Raw genomic sequence first — 16,413 nt, forward strand, 5'->3', positions numbered from 1 at the left:
TTTAACATCCCTCTTTATTCTCCTAACCCCTTCCCCAAACTTTATTATACTTCTCTATAAATAAGCTTCTTGTTTTGCCCTTTAATTTTTTTATTGTCACTTGGCTGTATCCATTGCTCATTTGTTTTGCTTTATATTCAAATTTATTTAAACTAAAAAAAAACAACACAAACAAAAATCACCAAAATAATTCACCCATTTCTCCCACCCACCAAACCCACACCTCTAGCAACCTGTTCTCTGTATCTATGAGCTTGAGTTTTAAAAATATATATAGATTCCACATATAAGAGAGATCATTTTGGTATTTGTCTTTCTCTGTCTTATTTCACCTAGCATAATGCCTTCAAGATGCACCCATGTTGTCACAAATGGCAAGACTTCTTTCTTTTCTTGTGGCCAAATAATATTCCACCGAGAGTATACATATACACACATATACAGTATAATACACACATCTTCATCCATGCATCCATTGATGGACAGGTAGGTTGTTTCCATATCTTGGCTATTGTAAACGCATGCTGCAATGAACATGGGAATGTAGCTATCTTTTTGAAGTATGTTTGTTTTCTTTAGGCAAATACCCAGAAGTGGAACTGCTGGATCATATAGTAGTTCTATTTTTAAAATCTGCGGACCCTCCAGTATCCTCCATCGTGGCTGTATCAATTTACATTCCCACCAACAGTGCATAAGGGCTCCTGTTTCTCCACTTCCTTGTCAACACTTGTTACCAGTATTTCTAGTCTTTCTGGCTATTACAACAGGTGTGAAGTGATACCTCATTGTGGTTTTGATTTGTATTTCCCTGACGATTAATGATATTGAACATCTTTTCATGTACCTGTTGGCCCTATGTATGTCTTCTTTGGAAAAATGTTTATTCAGATCTTCAGCCCATTTTTAAATCAGATTGGTTTTATTTTTGTTTTGCTATTAAATTGTATGAGTTCTTTACATATTTTGGGTATTAGGCCCTTATTGAATATATGATTTGCAAATATTTTCTCCCATTCAGTAAGCTAGTTTTTTAGTCTGTTGATGGTTTCCTTTGCTGTGCAGAGCTTTTTAATTGTATGTGGTTCCACTATATTCTGCTTTTGCTTTTGGTGTCAGATTAAAAATTGATCACCAAGGCCTATCTCAAGGAGCTTAATGCCTATGTTTTCTTCCAGGAGTTTATGGTTTCAGGCCTTAGTTTCCAGCTTTAATCCATTTTGAGTTAATTTTTGTATAGGGTATGAAATAGTCACATTCTTTTGCATGTGGCTGTCCAATGTTGTCAACACTGTTTATGAAACACTGCCCTTTCCCCATTGTATATTCTTGGTTCCTTTGTGGTAAATTAACCGTACATATGTAGATTTATTTCTGGGCTCTCTATTCTATTTTATTGATTTATGTGTCCGCTTTTATGCCAAACCACCTTATTTTAATTACCACAGTTTTGCAATACAATTTGAAATCAGGGAGGGTAATACTTCCAGCTTTCTTCTTTTTCAGGCTATTCGGGGTCTTTTATGGTTCCATATAAATTTTAGGAGTTTGTTCTATTACTGTGAAAAATGCAATTGGAATTTTTATAGGAATTTCATTGAATATGCATATTATTTTGGGCAATATAGACATTTAAACAATAATAATTCTTCCAATCCGTGAGCATGAGATATCTTTCCATTTATTGTGTCTTCTTCAATATCTTTCATTAACATCTTTTAGTTTTCAATAAACAGGTCTTTCATTTCCTTGGTTAAATTTATTCCTAGGTATTTTATTCTTTTTGATGCAATTGTAAATGGTATTGTTTACTTAATTTCCCTTTCTGATAGTTTATTAATGGTGTATAGAAATGCAACAGATTTTTGTACATGGATTTTGTATCCTGCAATTTTATTGAATTCATTTGTTAGTTTTCAGTTTTTCAATTGAGTTGCTAGGGCTTTCTATATTATATATAACAGGTCATCTGCAAATAATAACATGCTTAACACTTAGTAGATTCTCAATAAACACTTCTGAAATTAATCAGTATCAATTTTTTCCTTCTCTCCACTATCAACCTCCTCAAGACTATCTTCCGTTTCTTGACATGACGCCCTCCTCTCCATCTAACTCCTACCCTTCTCCATTCCACTGACACTATTCTACAAACAGCCTATTCAGGAAACCCAGCAGCCTTTTTCAGTCTTCAGACCTATGGGCCTGTCTGCAGCACCTGACACTGTACCAGAACATAGTTCTGGCACTTGGCTTTTATAGAAAGAGATGTTTTATGAAAATACGTATTTTTCAGAATTCTTTGTTCAGGCTTGTTCTATCCTTCTATTCTCCCTCAGGGGATTCAACCACTCCTAAGGCTTCAGCTATCTGCACTGTCATCACTATTACGTTGCTAGTTCATTCTTTTTCCTGAGCTCAAGGACTGTTCCTATGCTTGAAACCCAATTCCAACTGGACTGGGCCTTGGGATCAGGCACTTTAAAGGCAATGCTCCTCCTCTTCACGGTAACCTTTGAAGAGACCGTCTCTGGAAGGATAAATAACTGCTAACACAATTACAAGCCAACATAACTGATTTGGGGTGTGGATGGAGAACAGTGTGGGAAACGGACTTTTCACCTGAGGATATTTTTCCACTGATGTTTTAGAGTGGAATAGAGAGGGAAAGACAAAGAGAAACATTGATGTGAAAGAAACACATCAATTGGTTGCGTCCTGCAGGAGCCTTGACCCCAACCAGGGCCTGGGCCCAGGAGGAGCGTGCAATGGAGGTACATGCCCTTGATCGGAATCGAACCTGGGACCCTTTGGTCTGCAGGCCGACACTCTATCCCAGGGGTCCTCAAACTACAGCCCGTGGGCCACATGCAAATACAAATATTGTATTTGTTCCCGTTTTGTTTTTTTACTTCAAAATAAGATATGTGCAGTGTGCATAGGAATTTGTTCATAGTTTTTTTTTTAAACTATAGTCCGGCCCTCCAACGGTCTGAGGGACAGTGAACTGGCCCCCTGTTTAAAAAGTTTGAGGACCCCTGCTCTATTCACCGAGCCAAATCGGCTAGGGCTACTTGCCTTTTTATATTAAAAAAATTTTTCAATCAGAGACATCTTTAAAATAAAAAATAAAAATATAGATAACTAGGATTTTCTCAGGAAAATAAATTTTGTAGGTCTAGAGCAAGTCTAGGACTATATAATGTTAAGAGCTGAGAGCCACTGCTATAGAATCTCCTAAGCAAATAATAATGGCTTCTTGTCTCTTTTCATGGCACTGACAAATATTCTTTCTAGTCTTTGTTTTATGTTTTGTTTTTAACAGAGTTTTTGCAGAGAATACATTAATAATCCGAAGGGGATCTGGAGGCTAAGAACGAGTAGATGCACTGAGAAAACACTGCAATAGAGGTGACAACATGTTTCTAAAACAGATCTGACTTGTCTGTCACCTCACCAAGCAACCTATACTTGTCTTCCCTCAGAAAGAATGCCTTAAGCATAAACCCCTTTCATTCAAAGCTTTCCGGGCTTCATGACTGTTAATCATCATTTTGATACGCCTACAAGGCTAGGCGTATCATAGGTACTAATCAGTGGCTTTAAAAGCATAGCTACACCCCTCATTACCGAAGAGTCAAGTTCAATAAAAAGGAGTCATTTGAAGATTGTAAAATCTAAAAATCTACCCTACAGAATTCTGTAGTCAACAGTTTAGGCAGAATCATTAAGTAAATAATCCTAAAAGCATCTATACTCTGGATTTGGTATGATAAGGTCTTACTATTTTTCCAAGGTAGAAGTAGAGGAAGAAAGCTATGTGAAACATATCTGCCCTAATTCTTATTAGCCAATCCCATAGTCAGGAGTGGACCTTAGATATATTCTTTAAAAGATCATTAAAGCAAACATCAAAAGCCAACAGGATGTTTATGATCTGCAACAAGTATTGTCTGGGTCCTTTTCTATAACTGTTTATAGAAATGTCATCCTTACCATACCCCACCATCTTACTATAATCATGAATGAAAGCAAGTTATGCAGAGATATAGCTTCAACAAGGGAAATCAATCCAAGCAAGAAGGACAGAGAACTGACATTTATTGAACAACTGCTATGTGCCAGGCATTATGCTTGCATTCTTACGCATAATTTCTTTTTGATTCCCACAAAAATTCAATGAAGAATACATTTTAAGTCCCAAACTGAATTTTAGACAGATTAAGTAACTTACCCAAGATCACAGAGCTATTAAGTGATAGAGCCAGAACTGAAACTCATGTCCACCTAATTATTTTTTTCTACTACACCCAGATGCCTCTCTTAAATAAGAACATTTAAGAAGTGAAGAAAGAGTTAAGTATGAGATAATTTAAATGTACTTGGCAAAATGAAATCTCTGCATTCATTCATTCAACAAATACGTAAGAAACAGTTAAGGATGGGCTATGCATTTGAATAAACTTGAGATTTGGGAGCTTAAGGAACCTGACCCAGGTTACAAGGCTGTTAAGTAATGAGAAGATCAGAACTCAGACGTCTGACTCCAGACCATGTTTTCAAATACACTATACTTCCTCTCTAAAATTCAAAGGAAAACATCAGTGTTGTCCATTGCATTAAAAGAAAATTGTTAGTTGAGTGATTCCTAGTAATGGGTCCACGAGATGGAAAAGGGAAATGATGTTTTTCTTAAAGCAATTTCAGAGGTTTATGCATATTCATCTGGATTATGGGTGGTATTAAGTAATATTCTCCTTTTTTTTAATCCTCACCCAAGGATATGCTTATTGATTTGTTAGAGAGAGAAGAAGGGGGAGAGAGAGAGAAACATTGAGGTTCATCAATGCTTACCTACCATTTGCCCCAGACCAGGAAGCAAACCTGCAACCTTTCGGTACACAGGACATATAATCAACTGAGCCACACTGGCCAGGGCTTAAGTAATATTCTTAACTGCCTTGATGACCACCTTATATTTGTTTAATGCTTTTTAGGTTTTCCAAATGTTTTCTGATATAACCATCAATATATTATTATGCATATATTATTCTCATCTTTATTCCTATAGAATAAAGTCAAAAGTCTTGGTACTCCTAAGATTCCCTCACAGCTCTGCCTTTCTAGCTTAATTTGCTACCAATCACACTCACAAAATTTATGTTTCAGCTACACTATTCTCTGAGAATTCCACCTTTGTTCATGATATTCCTTCTGTCTAGAATGGTCTCTAGCGTAAGATTTATAATGATCCATGTGTTTCTTTTTCTCAAGAGATTGAGCTCCTTGAGAGTAGAGATTGTCTTTCTCATCTTTGTATTCCCTGTGTCAAACTCAGAGAAGGTATTCATTATTTAGTAAATGAATAAAAGAATGAATTATATAGACTACTAAACTGGTAATTAGAAGATGGAAGTACGTACAAGTCCCATACTAAACTGCAAAGTCTTTACCTCAGTTTTTCCAGCTGTAAACTAAGTAAATTTCAATTCAATTCAACATTTATTGCAATGACTATACTTCCTAATCAGTTTAATAGATGGGAATATTCTGAGGGTTCCTTAGAAGGGTCACAAAAAATCCAAATAATGGTTATTACCTCCTCCATCATGGCATCCTGTGTGGCTGAGATTTCTCCTTTGGTTGCTCCACTGCGTACGAGGTTCCGTAGTCGTATACAGAATTCCCTCATCTATGACAGAAGGTTACTCAGCACCACAATATTTACCAAATTCAACTGTAAATAAACCTAACAGACCAATGCTATTTCTATTTTGAAGAATATCTCAGCCAAGACCTAGGGCAAAGTTCATAAAAGCAAACGTGAGTTCCCCCAACCAGTCTACTTTCCTTAGAAAAAGCAGGAGACTTCATGATTATGCCATTAAATCACTCTCACAGATTTTTACTTAGAACTTTACTGGTTGCCTACTCCTCTGCCAATCATTATGACCATGGCTATGCCAACCCCCACTACAGTTTTCATTTTTGTTGTTTTCAATGCTTAGAGACGCCAAAGGTAAAGTCAGTCTGAAATCTAACCACGATGCTGAAGTGGATTTTGCTGTTATCTGAAATGGAACCCCGTGCTGTACTATTAATGATCTTTAGCCTGTGGATTAAGAATCCCCAGTGTTTCCTGGGTGGAAAATAATCTGCTTCTAGTATTGGGGAAACACATCTACAGTTTATTTTAAAAGGTAAGCTTTCTCCCGGGGATGACAAATCCAATTTAGCCTCATAGGTCAGGACAGCAGATTCTGGCAACTCCCGGTTCTCAAAAAAGATGTCTGACTGGCATCTCTGTAGGATTTAGAATCCTCCCTGGGAAAGGGGTTATGTAGAGAAGACATAATGACTTATTAAGATAAACGAAGCAATAAAAAGCAGTTCAGCCGTAACCGGTTTGGCTCTGTGGATAGAGCGTCGGCCTGCGGACTGAAGGGTCCCAGGTTCGATTCCGGTCAAGGGCATGTGCCTTGTTTGCGGGCACATCCCCAGTGGGGGGTGTGCAGGAGGCAGCTGATCGATGTTTCTCTCTCTCATCGATGTTTCTGACTCTCTATCCCTCTCCCTTCCTCTCTGTAAAAAATCAATAAAATATATATATATTTTTTAAAAAAGCAGTTCAGTGATTACATCAAATAGTCAGTGTATGAATAAACTACGCTGATATGTCTTGGGGAACCCTCTGAACTCAGCTTATTCTTTAAGGAAGTGTCACAAACAGTTCTTTATTGCTTTACGGGTACAAAAAGCTGTCCAGCCCACCTCCACTGGAGCCAAGTGAGAGGCACAGCACCCAGTGTGCTTCTGGCCCATATTAACGAAACACGGGACGTTCTTTCCTACATACCCAGATGGAAATATTAGGATCAATAGAAATAAAAGTGGAAGATTCTTAAAAAGAAAAAAACACACACCCTAATTTCAATTATTTTTAAAGTTAATATGTGCCTACATTGCTTTTGAAAGATACTGGTTAGACAACTTGTATATCAACTGTACACCGAAACGCCCAGAGATCCCCTTGGAAAATCAGTTGGAAGCTTAAGGTAAGTAATCCAACACCACCCTGCTCTACAAGTTGTACCTTGTGGTTCAGAATATCATTCATCCTTCTGGTTGCCTCTGTTGTATAAGATTCAGGGAAGCACTTCTTAGGAACTACACCATATTTTTCTAAAAAAAAAAAAAAAAAAAATTTTAGTGTTCAATAAGGTAAACATATACTCTAGCACTCCAACATTAGAGAGCCTGGCAAAAAATAGCCATTGCTTCAAAAATTAGGCCATATTTTGTTGGTCTAATTCAGAAAACCTAGTAATCATACGCTTCATAAAATTAAATAGGTTATTTAAAATCCATATGTATCCATCTATCTTAGAATTAATTCTATTCTTCTTACCTATTGTACTTTGTAAAGTGCTCAGCATGATGACGTTTTCTCAAGACAACCCTTTTTAGAATAAGGACATTTTCAAACAGCTGCAGTTTCATTGTGTTTCTTGACTACACCAATGGACAAGAGATAAGCTTTTTCACAGAAAGTGCTAGTTAATACAACTTTTTCTTCTCCAACCCATTCTTCACAGTACCTATCTCCTTACCACCCCTGGCCAGGTGGTTCAGTTGGTTGGAGCATCATCTCATACACCAAAAGGTTGCAGGTTCAATTCCCGGTCAGGGCACATACCCAGGTTTGTGGTTTGATCCCTGGTTAGTTGAGGTGAGTATGAGAGGCAAAAAATCGATGTTTCTCTCACTCTCCCTTTCTCTCTAAAAATCAATAAAAACATATCCTCGGTTGAGGATTTAAAAAAAGCTATTTTATAGGTGAGCATGTGAGATAAAAGTTCTTAGAGTTAACTATACACCCTTCGGGGAAACCAATTCTATTCTGTACATAACCACCAAAGAAATGGCCTGTGCCTAACTGCAGAACCTTGCTTAATCATGCTGTGTTTCACTTCCATTGCGTGGTTCTCAACCTTCCTAATGCGCGACCCTTTACTACAGTTCCTCATGTTGTGGGGACCCCCAACCATAAAATTATTTTCGTTGCTATTTCATAACTGTAATTTTGCTACTGTTATGAATCGTCATGTAAATATCTGATATGCTGTATGTATTTTCCGATGGTCTCGACCCACAGGTTGAGAACCGCTGCATTAGAGAAAGGCTCTTACCAACAATATTGACAAGCATATCCCATTGTCCACCATCATTTGCAGGATTCGAAAGCAAATACTGCACCAGCCTGCCATCCTCAGGTTCATCTTTCTGTGCTGTGTCCACAAACGAATTTAAGAAGAAGTAACAGCGTTCAACCTAGAGTAGAGAAATTAAATAAAATTAAAGGAAAAGATAGCTAATACTTTTATTTGCATTGTCAACAGAATAAGAGTCTTAGAACTACTGTAGACCCAACACAGTAGATTTTAATGGAGTACAGGGGTTGGCAAAAGTAGGTCTACAGTTGTCCGTATGGAAAAAGACATGCAGGTTATAATTATTACTGTAGTTTATTAACTGTGTTTCATGTACTCACAAGATCAGTACTATAAATCTATTCTTGCCCACTCCTGAATAATTGACATTCGTTTCAGGTGGGTTTTTGTGTGTGTGCTTTTTATTTTTTATTGAAGCATAATTGATATAACATTGTATTAGTTTCAGGTGTACACAGTAGATATTTTTAAACCAAAGTAGGTAACTAAATATCAGTATCTGGGCTCATAAAAATATTTAAAGTTTCTTCTTATAGCTGAGTGTACACATTCTAGGCAAAACAAGGCATTACTTTATTTTTAAATAAAATCTGATATTTAGAGCCTTCCATCATTAAACATCTATTGGACACTTACATAATATACATTTTAAAGATTTAAAATACTGAATAAAATTATTTACTGTTTTCAGTCAAGTACCACCCAGAGAAGGAATGCAAAACGTAGCCACCTACCAACCAAAAGTAGTTCTGCCTTTGAAAAAGTCAGCTTCGGATACTTTGGAAATCAGAATAAATGGTGTCACAACTATAAATGGAAGTAGGACTACAACTTGAAAAGCAGGAAATGAAGAGACAGTCTCTACTAAGGTTGAGAGTAAAACAAAAAGAATCTTTCAAGATCAGGTCTATACCTTGTCCCAGAAAAAGAGGTAAGCTTGACTAAACTCAAATTCTTCAATATTTAATTTCTTCATGAGTGGAATTCTCATAACGTTCAGACAAGAAAAGATCCAGCATCGCCCTGAAACAAGAAAGCAAACCAAGAAATGATGATGAGTGTTCACATAGGTTACATTGTATTTCCCAACAATGAACTCATGACAAGATCTTGAACAATTTAAGACTAAATCAGGAAGAGCAGAAATATTCAAACAAAACAAGAAAAATAATAATTACTATTTGCATTATACATATGCAAAGGCATAATAATCTTAACATGTAAAAAAATCTCTTTACCTATCACATAAAGAATTCATAACCAACCACTTAAGAAAATCACATTAGAAACACTGATTTCTTTTTTTTTAAATATATTTTTATTGATTTTTTTACAGAGAGGAAGGGAGAGGAATGGAGAGTTAGAAACATCGATGAGAGAGAAAGATCGATCAGCTGCCTCCTGCACACCCCCTGGATGTGCCTACAACCAAGGTACATGCCCTTGACCGGAATCGAACCCGGGACCCTTCAGTCCACAGGACGACGCTCCATCCACTGAGCCAAACAGGTCAGGGCAGAAATACTGATTTCTAATACTGATTTCCAATGAGAAACATGATAGAGATCACAGGTAATTTAATGTCCAAAAAGACACAAGTGGTGACAAAAAATCTTTTAAGTTCATTATCAAACACCTAATAAATGGGGAAACATTATTTTTTAATTTATAATGCCCAGTATTGGCAAGGATTTGGGGAAATAGCATTATGATACACTCTGGATAGCAATCTAAACAGATACTAAATATCTGAAGGCAATTTGGCCATACATGGGAAAAGCTTTAAAAAGACCCGACCCTTTAATCTGGAATATACAGTATATGCTTTAATATAAGGTAACGCTAACATAAATCAATTCCCCTTCTCCCATGGAGAATTAAAATATTCTCCACATGCATCTTAGCATCAGAGCCTTTGCCACGACTAGATCCACTCTTTCGATCAGAACACATCATTTTTCTAACATCCAGTATGTCTGGATCACAGCAATGTTTTGAATCCATTCACGATGCTGGCCCTGCACACTTCATGCCATGCCTCAACTACACAATCACATTTGTCATTCGCCCTGTAAGTGGATAGTCACAAACTCTACAATGTTGCCACTTCCTGTACTGACTTAAGCGATCTTTACTTTAGAAGGCGTATTTACAATATCCAGGAATATACTGTGTTCAAAGTTTTTGCCTTTTAAAAATGTGATTCAATCCATTGATCTCTGGAAGCATCCAAAACTAGCACAAATCGAGTTCATTGCAGAGTAATGACCTTTGGGTACAATTCTGCTGCGAGAATGTCCTCCTCATCTCCGGACAGTAGTGCCAGACAGTAGGTAGGAAAACAAGAAGTCCTGATCAGTAAGACACGAGAACTGGGTAGTTCTCTGTTACAAACTGCTCTATTGATCTTATCTGAGCCAACATTTGCTCAAGTTGTGACCAGGAAGCATATTTAAAACTAACATTCGATGACACGTTGATGCGACCAACATTATTGTGCCTTTTCCATTTTATACACATGCATATGGCCTTCAAGGCAATTTGGGGGTGTCCCCTGGGAAATGAACATTCTTGCATCGTCTGTTTTGTACCAAGAGCATAATCTCCAGGACATGGATATGCAAGCATTTACCTTCACAGAGCATCGTGAATTACATGCACACGGACGGCCATGGACTTACCATGTCGGTGCTCAAATAAAATAGACTAACAAGCCACGAGCACCAAAACAAGCCCCCAAGTCCTGTACCTGAACCTGCCTTCCCCTGCACCTGTTCTCCAAGAGCTTCCTACCAGTTCTTTCAACGCGAGCCTCTGCTCCCCTACGAATTTTCCTCCAACGGGAGGGACCCTGTCTGGACGGCCAGGGCAGCTTTCGGAGCCCACCTGAGGCCTTCTGGTTGGTGACCGGCTTGCCCTCCTGGGCCACGGCGTGCTGGAACACGTGCTGCGCGGCCTGGACCGTAGCCCTCTTCAGGCAGATGTCCAGCAGGTCGTGGGTGGTCCCCACATTCTGGGCCAGGACGAACTGCGGGTCGGAGTTCAGCTTCTGGATCAGAGCGGCCACCTTCTCCGAGTTCAGTCCTGCGGGGAGACCAATGGGATTATCACCCCAAACTGGGGAGAAGGGGGCTGATCGGGGACTCCCGCACCCTGGCTCCTCCGATCCCAGCCCCAGCCCTGCCCGCCGCCCGGCCCCTGGGACGCGGCGGAGCAGCGGGGCAGGACCCCGGCCGGCTGGGCGCGGAGGGGGGGGGGGGGGGGGGCTCACCCGCGCTGCTCATGGCGCCCGCGCTGCCCGGTAGGGAACCGTAGATCGGGGGGTCCTCAGGCGAGCGCCCGGGCTGCACGGCGATCGCGGCCTCGGAGTCCCCACCTGCCCTCGCACCCCGAGCGCCGGAAAGAGGAAATGGGCTCGGCGGCGGCGGAGGGCTGGGGCCCGGGAGAAACGGGGTCCGCGGAGGGACAAACCTCCCTCCCTCGCGTTGCTGAGTCAGCGGGAGGCTGGCGGCTCCGGGGAGGGCTGCGGGGGCGGCGGCTGACGCGCTCGGGGCGGCCGTGTCCCCGCCCGGCGGCTCCCGAGGCCCGCCCCTCCCCAGCCGCCCTCCGCTGCCCACGGTCCCCGGGCGGCGCCCGCATCCTCGGCCGCTGCGATCCCGCTTCCCGGCCCCCGGGGCGCCCTGCGGGAACCGGCCGCTCCCAGCGGAGTCCCTGGCTGGCCCGCAGCCCGAACGCTCCGGCGCTGGGGGAGGGACTCCGTGCAGCCTTCGCAGCGCCCGGAGGGGCGGAGGGCGGCGCGGGGGCCGCACATTAAGCACAGTGTATCCAAAGGCTCTTTTAAACAGAGTATTTTTTATTGATTGATTGATTGATTTTAGAGAGAGAAACATAGACTTGTCCCACTGAGTTGTGCATTCATTGGACGCTTCTTGTCTGGGCCCCGACCCAAATCCAATGCAAGGGAACCGCAACCTTGGCCTGTGGAGGATGCTCCGCGACCCGGCCAGGGCCCAAGGCTCTTCCTGTGCCGAGAGCGTCCTTGGCTGACCCGTCACTGCGTTTTCAATGGCAACGTGTTGCTTGCATTCTAGTCAGAACCCAGTGCTTGTATGGAGGAGAAGTTGCTCGTTCCCACCCTCGCAGAAGCTGCTAGCACCGTTCTGCAAAGATGCACCTGCTCGTTTTAAAACAACTGTTCATTCTGGCCCCATGGAGTTGGTGTCTGCTACCGAGACCAGCGTGTACTGTGGGGTTTAAGTAAAGGGAGTAACGGAGGTCAGTCTTAAGCATCTAGGCCGTTTTGCCAGATGCTCTACAAAACCTGCAAACAAGCCCCCGCCCAGCCCCCCGCCCCCAAAGAGCGCCGCTGTTTTCCCAGGTTTTGAGATTGTGACGTCCTTTGGTGGTGTTCTGGTGCTCTGAAATCTCAACCCTTAGCCAGATGATGGGAGGGGACCCACAGGTGATAAAGCAAATACATCTTCCTTATCATTGAAAACCCCGTCTCTTCTTCTCAGAACAGGGAGAGTCTTCTGTGGAGCCTAGAATCTCTAGCTCCTACTTTGAAAATCATCACCGGCTCTAAGGAACGTTAATATATGGAAAAATCCACACTCGGACACCAACCAGTCATTTGAGAAATCACAGTCTCCATATCCCTAGAGAGACCTGGCTAAAGTTTGGGGATGTGTCGTAGCAAATACCTCCAACAGGGCCAATGGACTGTCTTATTCTGAGATGCTTCCGATGTCTGAAGAAAAGGAACAGGCTGAAAATTATGCTGAAAGAAATCATCAGTCGTTTCACGAAATGATGTTCAAGCATTTTGCCCAATTCAGTTCATAACATTTTATTCAATATCTGCCATATACCAGACACTGGGCAAGCTGCGGATGAAACGGGGGCTCACAAAGCTTAATCTGGCCTTTACGAAACTCACAATGTAATGAGAAAGATGCAGAGGAACTTTAGACAACCAGGACTAGCATGCCAGTAGTGCTGTAGATACAGAGAGCGCTTAATTAGGGTCAGAGGCGCCTTTAAAAAAAATGACAAGCATAATCTTAAAAGAGTGGATGGGCTTTTACAAGGCAAACAACAGAAGCGAGGTGTGCAAGGGACCGGCAAAGGCACAGAGGAATTAAAGCACATGGTGAAATCACGCTCAAGAAACTGAATCATAGTTTGATGTGGTTAAGAGCAAGGAAGGTGTGGAGAGCAGGGGTAAGGTGTAGGACTAGAAAGCTAGGTTTGGGTCAGGATAGGAAGGGTTTTATATGCTATGCCTGAGCACCTGCACTTTAGTCTGTGGTTAGTTAGAAGCCAAACTAAGTTTTTAAACAAAGGAGACTATGCTTAGTTCTATGAAAGAAACCTAACGGCAGTGGGAGGCTGGTTTGGAGGGGAGAGATTCTGGAGATAGGGAAACGGGGTAGAAGGCTATTCTAGTAGCCCCTTTGGGAGATGACAAAAGCCTTAAACTGTGGAAAGGGAAGGGGCACCGATAATCTGGAAGTTTTCAGTTGAATATAAGGATCGATGGTGAGATCATCCACCAAGAGAGGGAGTACAGAAAAATAGACGTTAGGGGGTATGTGAATGAGCAGAAATGAATTCAGTTTGGGCCTTAGCAAGCTTGGAGTTCTCACAGGACACCCAGGAAGAGAAGTCCAGAAGGCCAATTTAAAGACGACTAGAGCCCAGGCCAGTGTTCTCAGTGGTTAGAGCATCGGCCCACAGACCCAAACAGTTGTGAGTCCTATTCCCAGTCAAGGACACATACCTGGATTGCAGGTTTGGTCGCTGGCCCTGGTCGGGGCATGTGGGGGAGGCAACCAATCAATGTGTCTCTCTTACACTGATGTTTCTCTCTCTCTTGCTCTCTCCTCTCTCTCTCTCCACATCCCCCCATCCTTCCACTCTCTCTGAAAACCAATGGGAAAAATATCCTCGTGTGAGGATTAACAACAAAACAGAAGAAGAAAAAAGATGTCTAGAGATTAAGTGGGACACAAAGGTCTTGGGATAATGAAAGCAACAAATTTTCAGAGGGAAAGAGAGTAAAGCAAAACAGAGATGAGGACGAAGAATAGCACCCTTGGGTGGCAGCATGCAGCTGTATGGGGTGTTCATGGCACAAGGGTGTCAGGCTGAGTTGGGTTGAATGGGGCCTGAAGTCCAGTTCAAGCTCTTCCTGCCAAGCTATGGCTCCTGGCCCCGGATATGGTGTGCCTTTTACTACTTCTTACAAACATTCCATCTGGGAGTAGTAACATTCGTTCTGGAAACAGCAGCATTATTTTAAATGTTTTTATTGATTTCAGGGAGAGGGCGATAGAAACATCCATGAGGAACATCCTCCTGCATGCCCCCCATTGGGTGTCGAGACAGCAACCTGGGCATGTGCCCTGACTGGAAAGCCAACCGGTGACCTCCTGGTGTATGGGATGATGTTCAACCACTGAGCAACACTGGCCAGACTGGAAACAGTAACGTTTAAAGACTGGGCCCAGCTGGTGTGGAGAATTGTGTCCTGGAATCTCAGGAAGGCAAGCAGGGGACGGTGAACGGGACTGAAAAGTAAGACTGAGGTTGGCAGACTGGGTGAGCGGTGACTTTAGAGGGGGTAGCTTCAGTGGAAGGGCAGGGTGGGCAGAAGTCACACCACAGTAAGTTGAGAGGGAAGGAATATCAGGAAAACTCTTTGGGGAGAAGAGGAAAACTTGTGTCTACCTAGAGCAGTGGTCGGCAAACTGCGGCTCGCGAGCCACCTGCGGCTCTTTGGCCCCTTGAGTGTGGCCACGAAGTTTCAATCGCACTGTACGTGCACGCCCGCACGTGGTCTTTTGTGGGAGAGCCACACTCAAGGGGCCGCAGTTTGCCGACCACTGACCTAGAGGATGAAAAGCAGAAACCAGGACAGGTGAGAGGGATGGGATCTCTGGGGAAGGTGGAGGAGACCAGTTTTACAGCTACTGCTGCCCTTTGCATGACAATGATTCCATTTCCTCACCCCATTACCAGAGATGCCTATCATCATCACCTTGCCAGTTCTCCTGCTCTGCCCTCATTGTGAGGGTGGTACCCTTCGTACCAGCTTTCCACCCAGCAACTCACACCCATGCGCTCAACCCCAGGTCTGCACAGAGAAGAGGTGGAGAAAAAAAAAAACCCAAACTGGTTTCCTGGTAGATCCACCCCAAATGACCCACCCAGGAAGGCATTTTTCCAAAAATAGAATTCTTAGGATCCATCCCTCTAGCTCAGCGATTTTCAACCCGTGTGCCGCAAGACTTTTAAAACATGCAATACCTGACTATGTAGTCAGGGGCACTGACCTCTTTTCCCTTCCATTGTCAAACTGAAAAATGACAGCAGCCGAAGCAATAGTCATTCGGTGTGAATGAATGAAAATTATATGTATTTTTGGTCAGATCGGCAAAAATATATATATATTGGTGTGCTGCAGACTTTTAATAATTCTTTTATGTGTGCAGTGAGGTGAAAAAGGTTGAAAATTGTTGCTCCAGCTCTATTCAGGAAAGACATTGTTGGGCCCCGTGACACCTCATGAAACAAAGCAACCGGAAACAGAATTCTAGTATGAAATCCACAAAAATAAAAAAATAAAATCTTGGCCCTGGCCAGGTAGCTCAGTTGGTTAGAGCACCATCCTGATAGGCCAAGGTTGTGGGTTTGATCCTGGGTCAGGGCACATACAAGAAGCAACCAATGAATGCATAAATAAGTGGGACAACAAATCGATGTTTTGTTTTGTTTTCTCTCTGCCTTCCTCTGTTTCTCTCTAAAATCAACAAATAAAAAAAAATTTAAGGAAAAAAAAAAGAAAAGGAAATATTCATAAATCCTATGAAGTGGCACCACCTGCGGTTTCAGATGTGCCCTCTGCCTACTGCATCCACGGGGCTGCCTCCCGTTAAAGCAAACAGGGCCGGTCTCAAGGCAAATTCTTCATCCTGTGACCTCCCTCCTTCACTCTCCGCCAGTCTTTGACATGTGTTGGCCAATTGCTTCCACTTTAATGGAAAAGACCAGATTTTTCTGTTGGGTGGAAGTCTGGACTAGACTCTAACACAAATAGTCTGTAATTCTATGAAACTTATTCATATTTAAGTGTTGCCCCAATCAACTCTGAGATTTGCTTTGGTCAGAAAGCCTCCTG

The 16,413-nt window shown here is 42.2% G+C and overlaps 1 protein-coding gene across 3 annotated transcripts in view; it reads right to left on the reverse strand.

Moving 5' to 3' along the window:
• BLMH (bleomycin hydrolase) overlaps positions 1-11,831 on the reverse strand; it is a 42,408-nt gene extending 30,577 nt beyond the window's left edge. For 2 of the 3 annotated variants that reach the window (XR_004972894.1, XM_036340869.1), the window contains exons 1-6: positions 11,503-11,831; positions 11,118-11,315; positions 9,145-9,254; positions 8,190-8,331; positions 7,094-7,182; positions 5,600-5,692 (exon numbers count right to left, since the gene is read on the reverse strand). Coding sequence is in view for 2 of the 3 variants with exons in the window: in XM_036340869.1 (XP_036196762.1) it covers positions 5,600-5,692; positions 7,094-7,182; positions 8,190-8,331; positions 9,145-9,254; positions 11,118-11,315; positions 11,503-11,515 (645 nt within the window). In the remaining variant the exon portion in view is untranslated. The remainder of the gene's footprint in view (positions 1-5,599; positions 5,693-7,093; positions 7,183-8,189; positions 8,332-9,144; positions 9,255-11,117; positions 11,316-11,502) is intronic. The other variant, XM_036340868.1, reaches the window with a different exon arrangement.
• Between the last annotated feature and the right edge of the window lie 4,582 nt (positions 11,832-16,413).

The sequence above is a fragment of the Myotis myotis genome, unplaced genomic scaffold, assembly GCF_014108235.1.
Source record: "Myotis myotis isolate mMyoMyo1 unplaced genomic scaffold, mMyoMyo1.p scaffold_m19_p_17, whole genome shotgun sequence".
In the NCBI taxonomy this organism is placed as follows: Eukaryota; Metazoa; Chordata; class Mammalia; order Chiroptera; family Vespertilionidae; genus Myotis; species Myotis myotis.